Raw genomic sequence first — 16,402 nt, forward strand, 5'->3', positions numbered from 1 at the left:
ACTTTTCTTCAAAACAATTTGCAACCCCGTCACATCCGCTGGGAAGTTACTCGGCGAGTGTCTGGAAAAGAAGACGGCGCCCCCCCCCCCCCCGCAGTGGTAACCAAAGTCCTGAGACGCTTTGAGCTCCGGGAAAAAAGTTTCTTTCTCGGGGCGGTCAAGAGAGCTGTTCGTAGGTTGGACATGCGGGAAGAAGCACCATGAAGCTGGGCTGCCCAGGCGCCTTCCTCGCCTCTCACCCTCGCGGCCGCTTTGAGAAGCAGCGCAAGGGCAGGCTTCGGCTCCCTCTTCTCTAACTGCCTCGGGTTGCGGCGACCGGGGGGATGTCTCGGACGGCTGCCTGTGTCGTGCTGTTGCTCCTGCTAGCAGTGGCGGAGCGGGGCCGGGCTAGCTTCGCCTTCCCCCTCCAAGTGTCTTCTCCGATGACCCCCGAGAACACCCTGGTTCCCACGCCCGTGTTGCTAAAGTCGCGGAACAACGGCGGAACCGGCAGCCAGCCGGCGCTCCCAGAAGCCTCGGGCTTGGTCTTAGCGTCGGATCCCGGCGGCTCCCTCAACTTTCTGGCCATGGTGGACAATCTGCAGGGAGACTCGGGACGCGGCTACTATTTCGAGCTGCTCCTCGGCACCCCGCCGCAGAAGGTAGGGGTACCGCCGGAGCGGGGCTGGTGGATCAATGAGGGAGGTTTCCCCTAAAGTTGACCCGTTTGTGCGTTCGCACCCGGGACGGCGTCTCCTTTCCCGGGTGCGAACGGGTCTCTTCCTTTCCCTATCCTGGGCGATTCACGGACCTGGGCGCGCGCAGGGAGGGGGGGCGGGTACAGCGTGTAAGGCAATCTTCGTCGACCGAGTGCTCTCTTGGCGTACTGCGGCTTTAAGCAGTTTTGGTTCTGGCGTCCCGGGGGGAAGAGTGGGCTAAAGCGTCCGAAGGCTGTTGTGAGAAATAGATCATGGGGCTTTCTGAAGTATTTAGAAGTACCTGAGATCCGACTGAGCCTGCTACTTCGAGGCTATCTCCGATGCTTCCGGGAAACTCACAGATTTCCAAGGCGGTAGTTCCTTTTTTATCCCCCCTCCCCACCCCGGCAGTTACCGAGGTTTAGAAATATCCTTTCTATAACTTTGGAAGGTTTGATAAATTGTCAACATCTTCATGTTTTAAAACTCCATTATGTATCCTTGAATGCCTTTGTTCAGTCTGATGCTATTGTCATTCAACTTTATTATCATTTGGGGTTTTAAAACAGGCATTTTAAAAAATCAGTTACTAACATTTAATTATCTCTCTCTAAATAGGTACCCAAACCATTTTTCCTTTCCCCCCCTTTTTTTGAAGTCTGAGGTTTTGCAGAGAGATGGCCAGAACTTTATACTATATCTCTTAATTGTATTGGGTGGGGTAAGGCTGTAATTAAAACTTTATCTTTGGGGGTGATGTGTTGTGTCTCCCTTCCAAGTGATGGCAGAAGTCGTCGTAGAAGTCTATTTGAATGAAACCTTGTGGCACTATATACTTTTTAATATATTATTAATGCAGCTGAAAAACAGATGGGAGCAGTTTCTGGCTGGGGAAGATTTTGGTGCCCAGAAAAGTAAAATATTACTTTCCTTGCAACAACAAAACTGCTTTTCCCCTCCCCTTCCAGTGATGATTGTGCTTATTTACAGCTCTTTATGTTTTCTGCATTTGGAACAGCTCTATAATACTTCAGAATAATCTGAATTCTGGTTTTCATTGTGTTTATGTTTGCATGACCTTTTGAATCACAATCCCTGACCTTGCTATAGTATTTTCTACTTCTGAAATAATAAACAAAGGATCTTTCTATAACTATGTAGCAAAATCCTGGTGTAGATGCTGATTCCATGTGGCTTGCTGGTTGTGTAGCCGTAAGCATTTATTGTAAGTTTTACAGTTGGCACATAAGCACAAAAGTGCCTAAAATGTAAGGTAAGCTTTTCCTGTTGATAGGACAGCTCATGTTTGTCCCCGACACTCCTTTTTCCCCACCCTCTGCCAGGCTGGGTTCTGGCCAGGTTGCACATCCTGCTAAACCTGACCAAAAAAAAAAAAAAAAGACAAAGACGAAAAGAAACCAAACCATATTATGGATGAGAATGCTGCATGACCTAAGTTTCTATGTGTGCGAGTATGATTTCACATCAACCCACTTAACAGGAATTTGAATTCTACCTCATAAGCATAGAACCCTCACAATCTGACCTTTGAGCATACTGACATCTACAAATGTCTCCACTTTATTGTATTTGTGAGAATATTGAGAAAATAATCTCATAATGGTTTAAGGCAAGGTTTGTTTTAATTATGACTTGATGAATGAGTTACAAGGATATGGCTTTCACATTCTGCTGAGTCATGCATGTAATTTTTTCCCTAATTTTTGGAGAACCATGAATCCTATTTTTCTGTCACATCTGAAGTCTGGAACAACATCCACCCACAGATTAATTTGGTCTTCACTCTGACTTTGTTCAAAATTGCTAATAATATTTGGTTTTTCTCCCAGGTTTTGGGCTAGAGTAAGTATCTGGCCTCTTATATGGTGCATATATTTTCTAGAAAGGGTTTTTTTTGGGGGGGGGAGGAATCAGTTATATTTTATTTGTCTTTTAAATTGTTTCACTATTGTGTATTTGCCCACTGTTGCAATGGAATTAAGTGGTCTTATAATTTTATACAATGTTCTAATCATGGGGGGGGGGGCAAACTAAATTTTATTTTTTATTTACATTTTAATTGAAATGTATTATACCTCATATGATTACTCTCTGATTATATATTTAATCATTTTGCCTTTCTGCTTAATTAAAAATCACAATTTGATGACAATTCTTAAAAATCTTTACACAATTCTCATGTGTTAGGATCTGTACCATAATTTTAGATCATGAAACACAGTTCACTAACTATATAGGTGAAACTCAAAAAATTAGAATATCGTGCAAAAGTTCATTTATTTCAGTAATGCAACTTAAAAGGTGAAACTAATATATGAGATAAGACTCATTACAAGCAAAGCAACATAGTTCAAGCCGTGATTTGTCATAATTGTGATGATTATGGCGTACAGCTCATGAAAACCCCAAATCCACCATCTCAGAAAATTAGAATATTACATGCAATCAATAAAACAAGGATTGTACATAGAACAATATCGGATCTCTGAAAAGTTTAAGTATGCATATGTACTCAGTACTTGGTTTGGGCCCCTTTTGCAGCAATTACTGCCTCAATGTGGCATGGCATGGAAGCTATCAGCCTGTGGCACTGCTGAGGTGTTATGGAAGACCAGGATGCTTCAATAGCAGCCTTTAGCTTTTCTGCATTGTTCGGTCTCATGTCTCTCATCTTTCTCTTGGCAATGCCCCATAGATTCTCTATGGGGTTCAGGTCAGGCGAGTTAGCTGGCCAATCAAGCACAGTAATCCAACGGTCATTGAACCAGGTTTTGGTGCTTTTGGCAATGTGGGCAGCTGGAAAATGAAGTCAGCATCCCCATAAAGCTCGTCTGCGGAACGAAGCATGAAGTGCTCCAAAATCTCCTGGTAGACGGCTGCGTTGACCCTGGTCTTAATGAAGCACAGTGGTCCAAAGTCCTGTTGCTTAGTGGTCCAAAGTCCTCTTTTCTGATGAGACCAACTTTTGCATTTCATTTGGAAACCAAGGACCCAGAGTATGGATGAAGAATGGAGAGGCCAATCAAGCACAGTAATCCCACGGTCATTGAACCAGTTTTTGGTGCTTTTGGCAAAAGTTGCTCTCATCAGAAAAGAGGACTTTGGACCAAGGAGCAACAGGACTTTGGACCACTGCTTCATTAAGACCAGGGTCAACGCAGCCGTCTACCAGGAGATTTTGGAGCACTTCATGCTATCTTGCCTTGCATGTAATGAGTCTTATCTCATATATTACCATAGTTTCACCTTTTAAGTTGCATTACTGAAATAAATGAACTTTTGCACCATATTCTAATTTTTTGAGTTTCACCTGTAGTGGCTGAGTTCATACAACATTTCAAGCCAAAATCAAATAAATTATGAAAGATATGAATTAGGCCTTTATGTGAAAGAGTTGCAGAGCTATCAAACTTGTGCATTTCCTGGCAGACTGTTGAAAAGTGACATATTTGCTTTTAGTCATTGATTGGTACTTAATTACTATCAAAGAAACAAACTTTGATAGGGAAATGTCAAGCGAGGGAGTGCTTGTATTCATGTTAATCCTACCCTAGGTCTCAATAATGTGATAAAATCTATTTAATTCAGTAGAAGCTTTTAAATTACTTGCAATTGTGAGCCTAAGTCACTGATTAATTGCAACAAGATCTTGGACTGGAGAAGTATAGACATACTTGAAAGCAGCATAATGGGATGTTGGCATAATGGGCAGCCTTTTTATATCCTTTCAGCCCATATCAGTTCAGATTAATGCCTACATTACATTATGAAGCACCCTTTTCTGGGGGCCAGCATTACAATTTCCTAGATAATTCCACCTCTTCTCCTTTCCAAAAATTCTGGGATCATAGTAATGATTGTTATCCTGCTGATAATATCAAAAAATAATGAGAGTTATAGTTGATAGAGTTTCTTACAGGGTAGAGATGATCCATAGCTATTCAGACGAGAAAACGAAACAGAGATTGCTGCAAATCAACTGAGTAACTCCATTAAAATTATATATTTCATCTTGCCTTTGCTATTGTTTAGAGCCACTGAATTAAAAGAACTTCTCTAGAAGAAAAATAGCTTATTGAACATTACTTACAGCAATGTTTACAATGGTGAGGGATGTAGTTCTGTACACATTTATCCAGGAAATAAGCCTTACTTAATTGTGGACTTTATTTTTAAACAGCCCCACATAGAATTGCATTGTTAATAAAGTTCTCAATGTTGGATACAGCATATTAAAATATTCCTATTTTCACTCAAACTTTAAGAATATATTAACAATATAGTTTTCTGTGGCTTTGTTCAGAAGTAAAAGTTCTGAAGTAAGGGTTACTCCTTGAGTAAACATGTCTTACAGCTGCAGCATATGCGTTTGTAATAATAGTAATGCTGAATAAGTTATTTCTATATATCACACCCACACATACTTATAATATGTAAGATAAACTTCTAAATATTTATTGTTTTTAAATAAACCAATAAGGTCAATAATCTATTTTTTTTAAACACAGAAATATGCAAACTCGGCTTTTAAAGTGATTACATCTTTAATACTGTATAAGGTTTTTTTCCTTAGATGTTTTATCAGAAACTGGAATATTGCTAAACTGGGGAAAAAAACTTCAGCAATTTATATATGTGTATCTGCATGTATTGAATACTTTGACGTTTTAGAAACTTAATTATTTTTCTCTGTGTCATGAGATTGCATGTGAAGAATTAAGGTCTCATTGGGCAGGATGGCTAGTCAGATGATAAAGATAAACTGCTTAATCCTCAGAATGTTCACAGTTCTAAAGTGGATAATCATCAGCTGTGTTGGTTGGAAAGAAGTATTTTGAAGAACTGAGACTTATTTCCTGAAAGCCTTCAGGGCTTAAAACTTCCTTATTCCCGCTAAATATAATGGTTCTTTGTAATATTTCAACTGATCATTATAGGACATTGCTGATATAAAGGGGATGGAAATGAAGAATGGAGAATCTTCTTTCTCTATTTCACTTTTGCTCTGTTCAGTTAGCTCTTAATACCCTTTTGACTAAAGTGGTGCTTGTGCTCCTTATATCATTTGGTACATTTGTCTTAACATATAGGGTTTTTCTGTTTTTTAGGGTTTTGAACATAGGCTATTGAAAAGGTTTTTCATTGAATTACAAGTGTGCAATTATATCTGTTCTTCAACTTGTTAGACACTTTTTATAAAATTGAACCCACTGTTTGGGATTACTTCTACCAATGAACAAGTCAAAAAGTGATGGTTTTTTAACAAAAAAAAAAGAGGTTATTTTCCTTTCTTTTTCGGTTAAAGAGGCCAGCATGGATGGGGAAACACTGAAAAAATGCCTTTTGAGTGCTTTGGGGGATTTTGATTTTAAAGACATAGTCTGAATATTTGAAAGGAGGATGATGGTGAAGAAAAAGATTATTATTATTATTATTATTATTATTATTATTATTATTATTATTATTATTATTATTATTATTATTATTATTATTACATCAACAGAATTGTATCACAGCGGCCAGTTGTTTCGCCGGATTTGGCATTGATTACTAGTCGGGCCCCATCCAGGGGCCTAGGACGTCATAACGTATTTTCGTAATATGTGTGCGGATCCAAGCAGTGCGGCCTTTTGCATTTGACTGATGGTGATTTTGTCAATTTTTAACTGTTTTAAATGTAATTCCAGTGCTTTTGGAATAGCACCCAGTGTGCCGATTACCACTGGAATTACCACTGCTGGTTTGTGCCATAATCGTTGAATTTCAATTTTTAAGTCCTGGTATTTTGCGATTTTTTCATATTCCTTCTCGGCGACCCTGCTATCACCTGGTATTGCGATGTCTATGATTGTAACCTTATTTTTCTCAACCAGTGTGATGTCTGGTGTATTATGCGCCAGTATTTTATCCGTTTGTATGCGAAAATCCCACAAGATCTTGACCATCTGACCCTCGACGACTTTTTCAGGCTTATGTTCCCACCAGTTTTTATTATTATTATTATTATTATTATTATTATTATTATTATTAGTAGTAGTAGTAGTAGTATTATTGCCAAATATCATTGCAATATTTCTAACTACTTAGAGTAGGAGGAAGGGGATGTGTAGCCTTTTGGGTGTTCTAAACTACAACTCTCAGCAGCCCAATCAACTTGGTTAATGCTGAGGAATGTTGGAACTATGGTTCCTTCCTCCTGAGCTAAAAGTCATATGCCCTCTTTGCATTTGATTTCTAATATGGATCTGACTACACTTACAACAGTTTATTTAGTGACCATTCAAACTTACAACGACACTGAAAAAAGTGACTTATGACCGCTTTTCACACTTATGACCATTGCATCATCCCCATGGTTATGTGATCAAATTTCAAATGCTTGGCAACTTTCTCATATTTATGACAGTTGCAGCGTTTTGCCGATATGCCTATTGACAAGGTCACAAAATGAGGAAGCCAGATTTACTTCACTAATTTAACAATTGTAGTGATTCACTTAACAACTGTCTCCCCTAGCAATGGAAATGTTGGGCTCAATTGTGATCGTAATTGGAGGACTACCTGTACTGTTATTTTGTGTTCAGTCTCTCCTGAGCAGTGCTCTGATACTGGGGTTGGTTTTTTTCTCTTGAAAGGCCTGTAGCTGATATTTTTCTCCTATTTCTAGAACTGGACATGAACATAGATTGAACACCTGCCATTGATTTCCATATGCTTAGGGAATAAAAAGCTGCCCCAGCTTGTGTGTTATTTTTCTTTTACTTTGTATTACCTTTGTTCCCTGTTCTGTATTCTTTTCTTGAATTCCAGCTACTTTAGAAAAATATTTATGTTCAGAAGCAAATAAAAGAGATGATGTATTTATGTCACTCAGTGTCAATTTCAGTAGGAAATGTTGTGACAAAGCTGTAATGAACAAGGGAATGTTGTGGATATAATCTATATAATCAGAATTGAGCACTGTCCACTAGAGTCAGGAACGACTAGCACATATGTGCAAGGGGAACCTTTACCTTAATATCTGAAAGCATCTTGTATTAAAGCTACTTTGCTTTATTAAATGGTTTTAGCGGTATCTTTAAGAAATATTCAGGGGGAGGGGTGTACATGTATGTGTATTTGTATATGTAGGTTTTAAACAAGTACAGTTAAATTGTGGATATAATTATGCTATGGTCCTGTTCTAAAACTGTAACAGGTGGCAGTACTTGGCTACTCTTGCATGTGTTTAGAAGCAAAAAGTCAGGTTTGATTAATCCTCGGATAGAAAGCTACCAGAGACGTTTAGGCTGATGGATCAAATAACATCTTGAAGGAATGACATTTTAAATCATCTCCAACTATTGCAGAAAACTATGGATGTGTCTATGAAGATACCCAGAGTAGCTTCACAATATCTGTATAGTACAGTATTTTTGTAGAGTAGCTGTACAAAAATGGTCGGTATGAAACATTACAAGGAAAAAGAGTAAAAAAACTGGCCTAATTTCATGCATGTGTAGCCAGAGCTAAGCATCATTTCAGAGGATCTTGTTAAGAGTAAGCATGTAAAAACTATACTTGAAGGTGCTTTCACACATTATTAGGGTTTATTCCATGTATAAATTAAATGAAAACTGCTCTAGTGACAGTCCTATGTGTCTATTTGTTTTCTATATCATATATAGCGACATTCATAAATTACTTGGCATTGCTTTCAAAAACCACTTAAAATGTGGATTGTCAACACCTCACAGAATGATTTGCCAGTAAGGATATTTGCTAGAATCAACACGAATTCAATTGAATTGTCTGGAGGCCATCAGATAGATGAATTTGTTTATACATTCCAAATTTATGAACAGGTGTGAAACTTTGACATCTGTTGCAAGTTAAAAGATTTGATCTTCATCCAAAATGAAATTTATACACATCAAAATATCTTGTTTGTAAATCTTGCTAAACTTTCTATTCCAATATCTATTTTTCATCATGCAAGTAATTTTGAGGGAAAGATTGTGTGTGTAAAGATGAGAACAGAAATCCAAATCTGTTCTGACCCCCTCTTCATACACCAAACACGCCGAGACAAAGATACTGCACAATGATTTATTGACATACAGACTAGACCTTGGCAGCAATCTAGCACAGACAAGTCCTTGGCAGCAATCCAGCACAGACGAGACCTTGACAACAATCCAGCCTGCCAAGAGGACAAGACCTGATAGCTTCTCCAGCTCTGGTAAATATGTTGATTCCTGCAAACAGCTTGTGGAAAGTCCCTCCTTAAATACTGTCTTGAGAGGAGCCTAATTACAACCACCTGAGTTCAATTATCTCCTGTAACTGCGTAGCTGTTCTTTACGTCTATTATCCCTTCATTGCTGGGCATCCAGAACCACCTTCCTTGTCTCCTCCCCACTGCTCCAATGCATGACGTCAGGAGCACACTCCCTTGTCTCCTCCCCACTACTCCAAGACATGACTTCAGGAGCACACTCCCTTTGGCTTTCACTGCTGCTCATGCCTCAGGCGCCTCCTGGTGGCCAACCAGCCTCTCTGATCCCTGCTTGGAGTCGGAACCCTGTCCAGGGTCCTCCACATCTTCCAGAGCCGACTCATAAGGCCCCTCACTGTCGGAGTCTGGTTGCAGCTCCAACAGCTCCTGCTGGCCCACAACACAAATCTAAATTATTCTCTAACTTTTTCCTCAGAAATTCAAATTAAATATAGTCTAAAATGTGAAACATCCTCACTTTGTATATTTTTCTGAGGAGAAAATACTTTGTACTGAATAAAAATGTGAGAATACGACATTCCCTTGTAGGTTATATGTGGTTCCCCGTTTCCCCCCCCCCCCGGAAGGCCAGCTTTCCCTCACCCCTCAAAAAATGACAAATTTATAGGTTTGAAAAAAATATATAATTAACAGCAAAATGAACTCCCAGTGGAGTGAGTACCCTTAGTTTTTTCCATTTTCTAGGAAGTTCACTTGCCATTGTCTTCCAGTGTGCCCCCTCCCCCCCCCTACATCTGAATGGTCAGGTTGCAGAAGAACCACAAACAGCAACAAATACAACTCTGCACAAATAAAAGTGATGTTCTAAATAGAGGCACCCCAACGCTTCCAAGGTCAGAATATTATGAATGACTTGAATTATTTCAATATTGTGAAATCACAGTAGTCATCTTATAAGGGAGACAGGTGGCAAAATAATAATAAATCAATAGTAATATTTTTTTTTTGAAATTAGAGTTGGAGCATGATTCTCACTCCTGCTTCATTCCTGGATTCTCTTCCTGTTACAGTACTAGCTTCCAAAGGAAAAAGAAAATGATAAATACAGATCTTTCTCCATGCTAAATTCTATGCAGACCTATTCTGCCCATTCAGCAGGAGTTCAGAAGGATCTGCAAATTAATAAGAATTCTCACTCCAATCTGCCTGCCTTTACTTTGCAATTTTCTCCAGAGAAATAATAACATTTGAGCACTTCCTCCAATTTGATTTGCAATAGTTCATCTTTGCTTGGGTAAGCCTTTAGCAGTGCAGTGAGGTAAGGTTTGATTTATTTATTTTAGTGGTCTATCATTAAATAGGAGAAAGTTGTAGCCTAGGACTTCGATGTTAGGTAAAACAAACATTGCAGGGTTGATCAAAGATTATTTGGTTAATTAATTTAAGAATTTCTTCACAGTTTAGTGTTAATTGTGTAGAATGGTAACGTTTACAAACCCTTTCCACATCATCTACTCCAGCACAGATTATAATTAGTAATAGATTTTCATTAACTGCTCCAAAGATTCATTTATTGGCTAACTTTGCTCCTTGAAGGAGTTTTCCCAAATGAAAGTAAGAAATTGGATGTAAGTAAAAGGGGTTTCTTTGGTTAAAATTTACAAATCTACCATGAGAATTTAAAATTTGTTAGAAATTATTTTGAGAGCCAAAATAGAGCAGGGGGCATTTAAATAACATAGCAGTAGGATTATTATTTTTTCATGCTTCATGGTATCATATAAAATTATCTGCAGTCCTGAGGCCTGAAATACAAGAGGTGTAAGAGAACTAGTCATTAAAGAAGTTGCATTATTTTTTTGTTTTTCATGGTAAATATGCCCCTATCTTTTGGTGAATGTGAGGAATTCTGGCTTTTTTCCTTGGAGATGGGAGTGGGGTATCTCACCAAAGCTGATGAGATACCTGGATCCTGAATTCATCAGAACTGCAGTCTTTGATCCAATAAATTCCTGCATCCAACATAAAGGAACTGTGATTGGAGTTGTGACTGACCAGATAATGTTTTTAGTAAACTTTAAGCCATGAGATTGAAACCTGTAAAACATTGTCCTTTTCCCAGCTGCACAGCATTATAAGAGAGTAAAAATTTACCTGAAGTCAATTATTGTGCAATACACAATATTTCTGGCATCACAATATGTGTAAATTGGGTGTGAATATTTTTTTCTAGGGAGCTGAAACTTCTTCACAATCTTAAATCCAAAAAAGATAAGAACACTGCCATCAAGGCAGATTTCTGAGGGAGAATATAAAGTATCAGGAGACTTGGTGGCTACTTCCTACTTCCATTTTATTTCTTAGACCTTGTAGCTCTTTTGATAACACAGTAATTCTCTACAAAGAAGTTCTTTTTAATGCAGTGCTATTTAGTTCTGGGTAAACAAGATTAAGATAAGACAATACAATACAATACAATACAATACAATACAATAGCAGAGTTGGAATGGACCTTGGAGGTCTTCTAGTCCAAGGTCCTAGGCAGGAAACCCTATACTTTTCAGACAAATGGCTATCAATATCTTCTTTAAGACTTCCAGTGTTGGAGCATTCACAACTTCTGGAGGCAAGCTGTTCCACTGATTAATTGTTCTGTCAGGAAATTTCTCCTCAGTTCTAAGTTGCTTCTCTCCTTGATTAGTTTCCACCCATTACTTCTACCCTCAGGTGCCTTGGAGAATAGTTTGACTCCCTCGTCTTTGTGGCAACCCCTGAGATATTGGAACACTGTTATTATGTCTCCCCTAGACCTTCTTTTCATTAAACTAGACATACCCAGTTCCTGCAACCTTTCCTCATATGTTTTAGTCTCTAGTCCCCTAAGATCACGCTTTAACTGTCATAACAATAAAGTGGGGGGGAGAGTGGTGATTAACTTTGGCCTCCCCATAAATCACAAAACAATGTTGTGTGTAAAATGCAGGATTTAAAATAATGAACAACTCCTTTTAAGTAAATGTGAGTAGAGACTGTAACCATCCCAAAGGTTTTTTCTTTCAAGACGCAACTGGATTTCTTGTTTTTCTTTGAAGACGTTTCGGTTTTCATCCAAGAAGCTTCTTCAGCTCTGATTGGTGGGGAATGGAAACTATTTTCTACCATCCAGTCAGAACTGAAGAAGCTTCTTGGATGAGAAGCAAAACATCTTCAACAAAAAACACTCATCTCTTGAAAAAGCACCTTTGGGAAAACCATGACCTAGATGACTGAGAATTTAGAATTTTTGAACTAGAATCTGAGTGAGCTTTGCTCTTTAACCAGACTATTATGGCAGCCTAAATGGAAAGATAATTTTGTTGTTCATTTCCTTCAATGCTTGCTGATTGACTGGGGCTTTAAGATGATCTGAAAAGCTCATAATGCCCTTTTCCCCCCTTCTGGTGTTAAATTCTCAGAGACTGCCTGGAAAAGTTTCTGTAGTTTTCTTGGCAATTTTTTTTCCAGAAAGGTTTTTGTTTTTAAAAGTGGTTTCCCCTTGTCTCCTTCCTAGAGCTGAGAAAAAGTGACTGGCCCAAGGTCACCTAGCTGGCTTTGTTCCCAAAGCAGGATTGTCTCCCAGTTTCTAACCTGATGCCTTGACTGCTACATCAAAGTCACTCTACATCATGCAGTCTAGCTATCATGGCTACATAGAAGTTAACTGAGCAAAATCTGCCATAGTGGAATGTCTCTGGTTTGGGAAAAGCAGGCTGCTACTGGAATGTGCCTGATCAAGACAACATTGATTTTTGGGTTTACCTTTATTGTTTCTCAAAACAAACTAAATTAAAAAATGTGCTTTGCAGTTTAATGGAATGTCCAAAATGCAGCGAATTATGGACTGTTCTAGAAAACCTACTTGTTCCTTTAAAAAAATTAATGGAGAAATGCTATCCTCAGTTGCATTCTTTTATTTCTTAGCTCCATCTAAAACTGTCTAAAATTAATTTAACCTGTATTTCAACATATGAATTCAGAAGTACAAACAAAAACTGTATTGCCTTCTAAAAATGGGATTCCAATTCGTTTTGCTCATAGTTTGATTCCTATGATAGAATGTGCAGGAGAGGACGGGGAAACTTTTGGCAACAAAGAGCATCCCCCCCCCCAAAAAAAGACTGGATTAAGAGACTGCATTGTCTTGTGAGGCGGGGGGGGGGGGGTTCAGGGCAGCCACTCTGTAGAATCTCTCAGGATGTATTTAATAGGTAAGAAAATTATAGCTTCAGTTTGGCAAGTTTCTGTCCATTAGGTGTAAGCAAAAAGGATTGAATTTGACTGGATCTCACCGTCACATCTCTGAGTTTCAACCAGACAATTTCAAATTAAAACTTCAGCAACTAAACTGCATTCACTAATTCAATGTTTCTCCAAAGGCCAATATGAGTACTACGAATGGGAGGGAAAAAAATCATATTTGCAAATTCAAAGTGAGCAATAACACATAGTAGCATTGGGCTAATGGCATACATTATAGCAGTTTGAGTGCTTTATCTTCTGTTTTGGTTGGAAGCGGCTGTTCCAGAATGGTTGATGATGTAATTAGAGATTGTTGTGTTAAATGAGGCAGTATTTAAATTGGCTTCTAATTTTCCCACCTATTAACCAGCTTTCTTTTTTTCTCCCACTTTTGCAAAAATCACTGCAGTAGAATAATTCACGGCAACAACTGATTATTAACTTTAGAATATTAAGAATCCTGTGCTCCAGCCACCAGAAAATCAGCATGCAAGATACATATTTTAGTCTGGCTGACATTTCCTTATATAAAAATTCCTTTCCTCCTACTGCTTAATTGGTTTTGTAGAATTCACCATTGTTTAGTGAAGAGGTGGGCTTTCCTTAGATGACTTTAAAACAAAGCCAACAGAAACAACATTCCATATAATGGCAAAAGTCACCCCAAATTTCATAGGATCATTAATTCTCCTGTGATCGTGGAGACAGCAGCCAGACTGGGTTTGCTCCGTCCAGTAACCAATTGGACTGAGTCTACACTTATGATGTCATCGGGCCCTTGTGGCTCCTCCCCAGTTCAGACTCAGTCCAACCAGGACTAGCTGTGAGAATTGATCTCTCCTCCAAATTTTAACCTTATAACTTTAATTGATGATTTTTTACAAATTTTTTCCCTTTGAATTGGCTTTTTTAATTGAATTTTTTCTTCTGACCAAATTGAAGGGAAATTCAAAACTGCTTTCTGGCTGCCTCTCTTCAGCCGTCTCACTGCCTGTGGCCATGAGTTCACTCAGGAAGCCTGCCTTACAGTCAGATTGGCCAGCTCACAAGCTACGGCTCCAGAGCTGTTTCCCCATGGCGCTCCTGACTCTGGGCACTCGGAGGGACGCACGACCAGCCCTTTCACGCGCAGCAGTTCCAGCGAAGTCAGTTGCCATTCTGCGGATCACTCAGCCACATTGAGTGTTGGCAGCCATTTTGCGGGTCGGAAAAGCCGGTGAAGATAGCGGCTGCCAATTTGAGGGTCGGAGAAACCTCAGAGAAAAAAAGTTGGCCATTTTGGACACTTTAAAAAAGGCGCGAACTCTGCAGCAACTGTTAGAAGTGCCCAGCAACCCAGGATCATCCCAGGTGGACCGGATCAGGAGTGCCTGGCCATCAAATGGGTGAGACCGTTGCCTATCTTTATTGTGGCATTAATTTATGTCTGGTGAGATGGCTGACCAAGCTGTGGCTGCAGATAAAGGATTAGAGGAGGCAGGGCCATCAGGGGCAAAGAGCAATAGGAAGAGGCAAGCCAAAGAGGCTCCTTCCTCAGGGGTAAAGCCCAAGGTCTCTAAAGCGACTACCAGGGCAGAAGAGCACAAGCAGAAGGCTCTTGAGAAAGAATTTCAGAGGGCCCCAAAACAGCAACAAATTCTAACTGCCCAGCCCTCTCTCCCTCCTCCCAAAGATCTCCAAGTGGCATCCCCAGCTCCTCCTGTCTTGCCTCCCATGGGCCCTGACCTCCCCCCCGGCCTATTCAGAAGTGGAATTGTCTTCTTCAGAGTCTTCCTCTTCTATAGAACCTGACAACAGAGGCAATTTCTTTAATGTCCCTCTCAATAGGGAACGCACCTTTGAATAGGTTTTCCCTCCCTGTTGCGCATGGTTCTGAGATTCCCCAAGCCATGTACACCTCTCCTGCAGATGTGGCAACCATCATTGCTGAAACCATTAAACAGGTCATGGCTGCTGGCCTACAACAGCAACCCCAACCTGCTCCATCACATGGCCATAAGGATAAATCTTCTGCTGTGGCTCAGCAACCTGATCCTCTGCCTCTACTTCTCAGGCTTCAGTTGGTGGGGAGCAAGATAACCTGTGGGATTCAGACCTGTCTGACAACAAGGTGGTCATCCCGGATGCCCCGGACTTTGCCAGATTATTCAAAACCGATCACTTTAAGTCCCTTCTACTTAAGGTCATTAAAGCTGCTAATTTACCATCTTCTGCTTCAGCTTCTACTTCACAGGAGAAACCGACAGAACCGGCTACAACTGAGGGTCCCAGTACCCCATTCACCGAACCTACTATGGAAAAGGAGGTGATCCCTGTTCCCAAGATCTTCCTGAACGTGATCCAGAAGCAGTGGGAGTTCCCAGGCATGGGTCCACAGCCAACCAAACTTGACAAATGCCACTATAACATTGCACCGAAACTCACCAAATTCTTCGAGACTCCCCCAGTGAACGCACCAGTTGCAGCCCAGTCATCCCCTACTGTGGTCTCTGGAGCTACTGAAAAAGTCCTCAAGCCTGAGGAGAAAAGGTCAGACCAAACTTTAGTCAAAAACTATCAGGCTGGGGCCTGGGCTGTTAGGGCCCCCACTGCTACTTCCTTTTTCTCTAGTCTGGATTGAACAACTTCAGGAACGCATTGCTCCTACTGACACTAGATCACACAGGGACCTCAACAAGATTAGGGCAGCCATTGAATTTGCGGCTGATTCTTCTCTCAATGCTGCCAGGTTTGCTTCTAAAGCCATGGCTTCTTCGGTCACGGCCAGGCGTCTGCTTTGGCTCAAGCCATGGCAGGCAGACGTCCGTACCAAGTGGTGCCTGGCGGCCTTCCCCTTCAGTGGCACCCAATTATTTGGTACCCCTTTGGATCACGGAATCTAAAGACAAGCACAAGGTCCTTTCATCCATCTATAAGAAACAGGACAGTCGTCACGCTCCATACTATAGGAGGTCGCCTTTTCGGCCAGCGGACAGGGGAACTTCCTTCTCCCGTCCGCAACATCAATCCTACACTCCCAGACAAGGATCTCACCAGGACAGATCTAACAGAAATGCAGTGGTCCTTCAGAGAGAGCCAAAACAGCATAAATTGGCTAGAGTTACGGGCGGTTCGCCTCACCCTCAGACAATTCCAACACAAAGTTCAGGACCGCCACATATTAGTCCTAACAGACAATACCATGACCAAGGTGCACATAAACAGGGGA

General features: G+C 40.3%; 1 protein-coding gene across 1 annotated transcript in view; it reads left to right on the top strand.

Moving 5' to 3' along the window:
* The first annotated feature begins 99 nt into the window (after nucleotides 1-99).
* The window catches only part of BACE2 (beta-secretase 2), a 40,397-nt gene continuing 24,094 nt past the window's right edge, over nucleotides 100-16,402 (top strand). Inside the window, exon 1 of the mRNA XM_081951310.1 lies at nucleotides 100-641. Within this exon, the coding sequence (XP_081807436.1) occupies nucleotides 324-641 (318 nt within the window). The 5' untranslated portion in view covers nucleotides 100-323. The remainder of the gene's footprint in view (nucleotides 642-16,402) is intronic.

The sequence above is a fragment of the Natrix helvetica genome (assembly GCF_964273705.1).
Source record: "Natrix helvetica genome assembly, chromosome: 4".
Taxonomy (NCBI): Eukaryota; Metazoa; Chordata; class Lepidosauria; order Squamata; family Natricidae; genus Natrix; species Natrix helvetica.